The sequence below is a fragment of the Monopterus albus genome, unplaced genomic scaffold (genome assembly GCF_001952655.1).
Source record: "Monopterus albus unplaced genomic scaffold, M_albus_1.0 scaffold23.1, whole genome shotgun sequence".
In the NCBI taxonomy this organism is placed as follows: domain Eukaryota; kingdom Metazoa; phylum Chordata; class Actinopteri; order Synbranchiformes; family Synbranchidae; genus Monopterus; species Monopterus albus.
In genome coordinates, this window is record NW_018127903.1 from 3,111,497 (window position 1) to 3,119,669 (window position 8,173).

Sequence of the window (8,173 nt, forward strand, 5' to 3'; positions counted from 1 at the left end):
CTTTAATCATCATATAACGAGCAATAAATTCTAAAAGGACTTTGCTAATCTCTAAGTCACATAAAGTATTTCCATGCAAGAGAGACCAGTAAGCCTACCTGTTTCTATAGATAATATTCCTGAACATTGTGCACACAAAGATCTCAGATTTTTGGCTAAATTATACTTCACCATATTCATGCTAATGTCATATCTTGTCTTCACACTGGTACATCTCGCTGATTCAGACATACAGTATGAGTCAGTATTACTTTCTCCCACAAACCACATGCTCTTGTTTTGTAACAGTATGTGGGCAACCGTGTGCCAGTGCAACAGCGGCCTTGAGGAGCTTGAGCTGACAAGGCTGCTACTGTGACTCTCTCTGACTGTGCTGCCATTTGCCAAACCTGTCATCTGAACCACTCACACGATACATCTACACACTGTACTCATCCACTGCAGCCTCACAAAGTCATTGTGTTCCCTCTCACTGCTGTATTGTGAGCATTTGTAAATAGGCCTGAATCACACTGGGTGGCCTCCTTACAAACATAGGGTGTTAGACCTCAAGTCCATAAACCTCTCTGTTCAGATCCAAAAAGCCGTCACACTAACCAGTCTGCACTGGCTTTTGTTATACAATAGAACAAGAAAAGAATCTGATCAAATACGTATGAAGACTGAATCCTCCAGCAGTGACACTCTCTCATCTCTTCCTCTTCTCAGATCATTAGAAAGGGCAAGAATGTCTGCCAAACCATCACGACCTCTGTATGCCATGCTGTGCTGGATCACAGACACAGAGGGAAAGACTGTCAAGCCTAGCAGCCTGAAGACAGGGCTTGTCTCAGACTCTCTCCTTGACTTGCACATGCTCAGCAAATAAACCACTAGCATATTTCTGTCCACACACACATTCAGCAAGTGAAGACTGTGAACGCACCTCACAGGAAATCAGTCTGTATTGTGTGTTTGCAATATGTATGTTTGTGTACTGCTGGGAACATTCCATTCTTCACAGTCATGCTTATCATATGTTACAATATAACAGTTTCATGGTGACTTCTTAAAAGCAGTTAGCTTAAATCTCACATTGTCTCAATTATAAGGAAAGCCCATTTAACATTTGTACCATTTATTGGTCTTGCATACAAAAAAAAAAATGCATATACACAAAATAAATCAGACTTGCTTATTTGGTTGTTCTCTGTTTCACTCACATAAATAGACATACTACTCCCCGATGTTAGGCTGAGCCAACACCATTAACCACAGAGTCTCTGTTGAACTGATGTTGCTGGACTGCTGGACACTCGGAGCTAATCTTAGCTACAATTCCCAACTCGCAACAACTACGACCTCTAAACTGTCCTAAAGTCATCCACATCTGAGCATTTTTTCCCCTTTGCTGCTTTCGGACTCCTGTTTCCAGTGGACAATACTGAGCAATGGAGGAAGCTGAAAGACACAGTAGTGTGAAGATGGTGATCTGATTTCCCAGGGCCCATCTGGTCAGAAAATCAGCTTCTTCTTCATCACAGCTGAAAATAATACAAAGAGGGCTGTATTATAAAAAGAGCACTAAAAATAGATTACATTCACTTTACACATAAGCCTATGCCCATAACAATACATTCACATAACAAACTACACTATATGTACAAGTGCTATAATGAGTGATCTGCTAACCACTAAAGTTTCCAGACCAGGAGCAGCTGAAAAGGTTTTGAACCTCCCAGTCAATCCTATGGTCCTACTTCAGTAAACACACCCTCCCATAATCCACTACAGTTTAAATGTGTGTTTGTTTCACTTCACTATTCTGAGTTTCTAAGCTGCAGTTAAATGTGCAGCCAACACCCTCTAAATTGGTGGGTTCAGTCAACCGGTATCATAAAACCCCTTTCAGACATGCACTACCCGCATAAACCAGAGTATTTCCAGTAGGTGAGAATGCATCTGACACAGACTACCTCCTGTTGTGTGGTGCATGTGTGAAAGGGAAACTCTGGAAAAAGTCTGGACCTGATTCTGTGGACACAGTCCAGAGTTTAGGCGTGAAAACTGCTTTAGTGTGCATAATCATGAGAACAAAAAAATTCACAGTATGCATTATGTAACTTAGGTCTGATTGGGATGTTCAAACTCCTTTCAGAATGAGCCGGAAAACTTTTACTTGCTGCTCATGCCACAGTTAAAAACCATTTGTCACAATACCACTGACTGGCTTTATTTGAGTAAATCAATGCCAGGGAGGCACTTCATGTACTTTGGGCATACATAGTATACCAAATACACTTGGAGGATTGGGGGTACATATAGCAACTACAGTAAGCATTCATTACTTGTCTCTAGGCCTTCAATTTTCCTCTTGAGCCCAACATTTTCCTTCTCTCTCAGAGCCTCAGCTGAACAGTTCGGTCGGGGGAGTTGTGGGCCAGGGGTGGGACCAGGCCGATTACTGAAGTACCCCATCTTCAGGGCCTGGAAAAACAACAGATGGTGTAATTACACTATGTCATCGAATGTAAATGGTAATCATGCCTTACACAGCAATGTCTATACCTACACTATGTTGTGAAGGCGCTTCATGTGTGATCTTTTCTGAGCAGTATTTCCCTTAGAACAATTACTCCAAGTGAGAATAGCTGCTGTACTTTACCTGTGTAGCTGTGGTCCTTGTCAAGGGGTTGAAGGTGAAGAGGCCTTGTAACAGCTCTAACAAGTCATCACCAGCTGCACTAAATATATGTTCCAGAGGTGTTCCAGGAAAGATTTTGAATGACACATAGTCTGGTAGGCTAGTCAATCCCTGCAGAGACATTAGACAAACAAAGTACACAAGGATCCTCAGATGTGACCAAAGTAAAAAACAATCACAGACAGAAGGAGAAACAGATACCAACAGGCCATGTCTCTTCTGTGGGAGTCCCAAGAGCCTCAAAAATCTTAGTCAGCTGGTCAAGGTCTGAGTCTCCAGCGAGAAATGGCATCTACAGAAAAGGATCATACAGACATCATCATGGATATAAAAAGTAGCAGCAACTGGCTTCTGTATGAAGCTCTTTGAGATGAGGATTGTGTACCCGAAGGAGTAACTCTGCCAGGATGCATCCCACCGCCCACATGTCAACACCCACACCGTACATTCTGGCTCCAAACAGGAGCTCAGGGGAGCGGTACCACCTAGAAAAGATATCAATAAAAGGAGAATTAAATTTTACGACTCTTAAACCACCAGTGAAACCATGAAGGACCTCTTTCCTAGTAAGATTGTGTTAAACTGGATTGCAACCTCCAAAACCTTTCTGAATTGCCACTATCCACTGGTCTCAAATAAGCTCCTTTAAGTGACTTCCAGGGAGTAGCAAAAATACCAGGATGAAGTACAGAAGTTGTGTGTTAGTTATGCAGCACAGACCTGGTAACAACTTGATGTGTGTAGGCTCTGTTGGGGCTGCCAAATGACTTGGCCAAACCAAAATCAGCCAACTTCAACACTCCGTTACCATCCAACAGCAGATTATTGGGCTTCAGATCCTGGACACAGGAATTAGCTAAATATAATTACTGACTCTCAGTGTGTGTGTGTGTGTGTGTGTGTGTGTGTGGTATAGGCGCTCTTACCCTGTGTAGGATCCAGTGTTGGTGCATATACTCTAATCCCTGTAGAGTCATGAGGATGTAGGCTTTGATGTTGGCTGGAGTCAGGACTAGGCTGGTGTCTTTAATAATTACCTTAAAAAAACAAAACAAAATATTAAAGACCCCTGAAATCTATTTCTGTGAACAAGGGGACACAGCTGGAACAGCTGAAATACAGTTCAGATTCAGCCTCTCATCCAGAACCACAACTGTGTCACCAGTTCTAACAACACTGGTTCTAGTATCCTGATACATGTTGTTACTGGCAATAAAGCATCCAACAACTATAACTGACAATGTCATACAGCTACATCTAAACACTGGCTTAAAAACAGGCTTCAGCAACAGTTTTAGGATGAGCATCACATTTCGTCCTCGTGTCCCATCTGCCTGTGAGCGGCTAATGGCATCGCTTCATTGCAAGAGCCAAGAGCGGAAGGATATTGATTTCTTTAAAGCATGGCTATCTTGTGCTGCATCATTCTATTAAGGTCTGATGTATTGGGGGCTGGCGCCAAACTAGAGGTGGGAGAAAACATAAAAGCCTTAGTGACCTTGTAACCACTTAATGGTGTGATGAGAGCACTCACCCTGCCATCATCATCATCATGCTGCTCATGTTTTCTTTGCTCATATATTCTCATCTGACCTTACACCTTTCAATCTCCTTTTTCCCCACCTTTCACCAATTCTTTGACCTGCTCTGCCATTCATGTTATTAGAAGCCAACCATAACAGCAAATTCTTTAATATCACACTTGCCACAAACACCTAAAATATCTTTAAAACACACACACAGATGAAACCCAGCACCTGCTCTCTGTTAAAGGGGAAGTGATAAAGGCTGAAACTTCCATCTGGTGGCAACATCTTTTACAGCGTCTTTAATTACATTGAATGAGTGCTTTTAGGTTTACAGGCATAATTTTCGTTCCCAAGTTGTCCCTTTACAGGATGCAAGCAATAAGGAAAAGGTCCTAATACGAGTTACAGGGCCATAGCATCATTCTCCATTATTAAAAGCACTCATAATCTCACTTCAGTGCTTTGTAGAAGCTCCTTTGGCAGCACACCTGGATTTGGGCAGTTTATCCCATTCTTCCTGGCAGATCCTCTCAAGCTTCCTCAGAGTGGATAGGAAGTGTCTAAACTGCCATATTCAGATCTGTCCACACATTTCATATAAGGTTTAAGTCTGGGCTTTAGTTCATCCACTCGAGGACAGTCCCAAAGCCACTCCAGTGTTGTCTCGACTGTTACGTTTCAGGTTATTATCACCCTCAGTCTCATGTGCACTTGAAAACAGGTTTTCAATGAACTGTCTGTATTTGGCTGCATACATCCTTCCTTCCATTCTGAGCAGTCCCTGCTGCTGAGAAGCACCCCCATAGTGTGATGCTGTCACCATCATGCTTAACCATAGGGATGCCATTAGCCAGGTGATTAGCAGTGCCTGGTCTTGTCCACTCACAGTGCTTGAGTTCTGCCCAAAGAGTTCAGTTTTTGTCTCATTAGACCAGAGAGCCCTTTCCTCATGTTCAAAGAGTCCTTTAAATTGGGCTGTCATATATATCAGACACAGACTGAGCTCTTGCTCTCCTCCCTGGGCTCTCCAGACTCTTCTTGCCCAGTTACTCAGTTTAGCTGGATGACCAACTCTAACAAGAGTCCTAGTGGTTCCACTGCACAATTACTGAGGCCACTGTGCTACTGAGAAAGGGTTTTATAGTCTTGTTCTGATCTATGCCTTTTATCATGGCAGTCTGCAGGGAGTTCCATAGATATCATGGCCTGCAGTGTGAACCATGGGACCTTATAAACACAGGCATGTGCCTTTCTAAACTATGTTCAGTCGGTTTAATTTGCCACAGGTGGACTCCAGTCAAGTTCTGCAGTTTATGGAACAGGACTACTGATTTTTACATAATATTGTAAAAATGAACAAAACTATATTGCAAATAACTGCTATGAATAAAATAGGCAAACCTGTAGAAATGTACTGTCTAAGTCTATAATTTGCTGAAGGTTTCCTGAAAATGCCTGTTAATTACTTACAACAGTTTCGGTAAACACAATAACTACATATTAGTTCCTGTTGTAATGGAAATTTTTGTTTTGCTCATATATGCCTTAAACTGTGATGAACTCAGTCCACACAGAATATCTGAACTGTCTGCTCAGCAAAAGATAGCACAAACTGTCCTTGAAAAGGTATGCACTCCCTGATTCTGCGTACCATCTCAAGACAAAGACTTCTTTCAGTGTGGGTGTATGTGTGAAATCAGAACGGGTGCCTTTTATCTAATCCTCCCCGAAACTTGTGTGTGAGACCCATATATATAAAAAAGAAATAAATCTCACAAAGACAGATGTGTCCTTGACTTTTATTCACACTCCTCACCAGTGAACTGGACTATTAGGATACACTTTTTTCCACAACACTGTCCAGAGAAATTAATAAAGAAATGTGCAAGTCCAAGAACCCTTTTGTTGCTGTTCTCCTTTCATCTGCTCACAATTTTTGGGGGGCCACTACAGTGGATGACCATGAAAGGCATATGCAACGCCCCTTCCTGAAGCAGCCTCCTATTTTATCCAGGCTTGGGTCTGGCATAAAGAGTGCAGACACAGCACCTGGTATTTCCTGGTGTCCCCCCCAATCCAAGAACCAACTAGGACCAACCCTGCCCAGGCACAGCCAGGGCACTGTGGCTACACCCCAAACCCCTCATAATATAGCTGAACTGAAAAGAGAACACGGCTCAGATTCTTAATAGGCTGATGTAAGAGACTGCATAATAAAGATTGTGTGGGTGTTCCTGCTATGTAATCCTAATACTGACAGACTTTTTTCCAAGAATTTGAGCCGTCTCACCTCTAGATCCGTTTCCATGAAGTCAAACACAAGGCTGATGTTGGATTTGTGTCCGAAGGCATCCAGCAGCTACAACAAACATCATATTATTTATGTTCAGTTCAACTTCAAGGAATACTTACAATATAGAAAACAAATTCTTTCCCCCCCTCACAAGTAGTCCCAGTATTATGAACATGAGGATACAAATATAAGGTGGCATACTAATGTTTACCTACCCCAATGATATTTGGATGATGCAGCTCCTGCAGCAGTTTAATCTCTCGAAGAGCTGTCCTATTGATACCTTTCAATAAAAATTATAGTCATCAACATGTGGATGACAACGATATGCACATATATGCATACTATAGGTCAGTCAGCAATTACCATCTTTAGCTTCGGTTCTGTGTCCGACCTTAATCTGGCAGAAAACAGATAAATAGCCTGGTGTTAGACATCAGCATGCGATACAGAGGCTGTCCCAAAATAAAGAAAAATTCTTGTACCTTTTTAATAGCAACTATAGTGTCAGTCGTTTTGTCCCTGGCTTTGTACACTGTGGCAAACTGGAGAGGAAAAGCAGATACAAAAAGTACTGAAACAGAACTATTTGTTCTCACCATCATCAAGAGCATGCACCATCGGGGCTTTGTTGACATTAACAAGCAGCTAACGCGTGTTAGCTTGCTATCATGCTTTCTTCACAACAGGCGTCGCATGCAAAGAAGGCAACAAAAGCAAAAACAAAAAGCACCGATATATTTCTCTGCATACCTGACCCTCTCCGAGGAAATCCAGCTTCTCATACCGTTTGGCCCTGGACTTAACATCAAGCGCCATGGTAGCTAACTGTCAACTCCTCACTAGGACACATTTGCTCCTTTGTTAAAGGGCCACAGATACTTCTTCCGGGTTACAGGAGGTATTAACTTGTCCAATATCGCCACCTGCCGGTTCAATATGTCCAACACTGAGGACACAGCAAAGACAAGCTTATAAAGCAGATTTAGAAAAAAAAAAGCCTATAAGTAATACAGTAATATATAGAAACACTATTGATTTTGTAACATTTTGGGCCATAATTTCTGCACACAAAGCACCTGCAAATTCATACTATTACTATTACTAATAATAATAATACATTTTTTATAACTGTATTTATTTTTTAGGGTCAAATATTTATCTCTAAATCTGGAGGGCACTTGATGTGACCGAGAATGGGGCGAAATAATATAATATAATATAATATAATGTAATATAATATAATAAATCTACTAAGGCTTCTTTAAACAACTATTCTGTTGTTACTACTAACAATGATATATTAATACAAATAATTTCATACTCACTTTGCAAGATCTGATCTCAAAGTCTGGTAGCATTTCACTGTTATGATGCAATATGCAGCACTGTTATGTTTGCCTTTTTTTCTTTCTTTAAGCAGTGATCAGTTTGACATTGGTCTCCTGGGAGTCTCTTTTGTCAGTTAGGAAGGTTTTGTGATCCATGCACCACTGAACACATCTCCACATCCCATCTCCATACACAGTAGATACCCTCACATCCCACAGGATTAGGCATGGCTCCTCTCCTTTGACCCATCCCTCCTGCCTCACACACACACGCACACACACACACACACACACACACACACACACACACACACACACACACACACACACATACATA

At 41.7% G+C, this 8,173-nt stretch overlaps 1 protein-coding gene across 1 annotated transcript; it reads right to left on the reverse strand.

Moving 5' to 3' along the window:
* Positions 1–1,100: 1,100 nt before the first annotated feature.
* cdk7 (cyclin-dependent kinase 7) lies at positions 1,101–7,409 on the reverse strand. The gene is made up of 12 exons (XM_020594586.1): positions 7,259–7,409; positions 6,991–7,050; positions 6,872–6,905; positions 6,721–6,788; positions 6,503–6,571; positions 3,610–3,720; positions 3,404–3,522; positions 3,069–3,168; positions 2,889–2,975; positions 2,645–2,794; positions 2,328–2,466; positions 1,101–1,523 (listed from the first exon to the last, which is right to left on the reverse strand). Exons 1-12 carry the CDS (start codon positions 7,322–7,324, stop codon positions 1,495–1,497), a joined length of 1,032 nt encoding a protein of 343 aa, XP_020450242.1. The 5' UTR covers positions 7,325–7,409; the 3' UTR covers positions 1,101–1,494.
* Between the last annotated feature and the right edge of the window lie 764 nt (positions 7,410–8,173).

Coding starts and splice junctions, on each gene's coding strand:
- cdk7 (XM_020594586.1), bottom strand. CDS start 7,324: ATGGCGCTTGATGTTAAGTCCAGGGCCAAACGGTATGAGAAGCTGGAT. Junction 3,523..3,609: donor AACACTGGATCCTACACAGG/GTAAGAGCGCCT, acceptor TCCTGTGTCCAG/GATCTGAAGCCCAATAATCT. Junction 2,795..2,888: donor CCACAGAAGAGACATGGCCT/GTTGGTATCTGT, acceptor ATGTCTCTGCAG/GGATTGACTAGCCTACCAGA.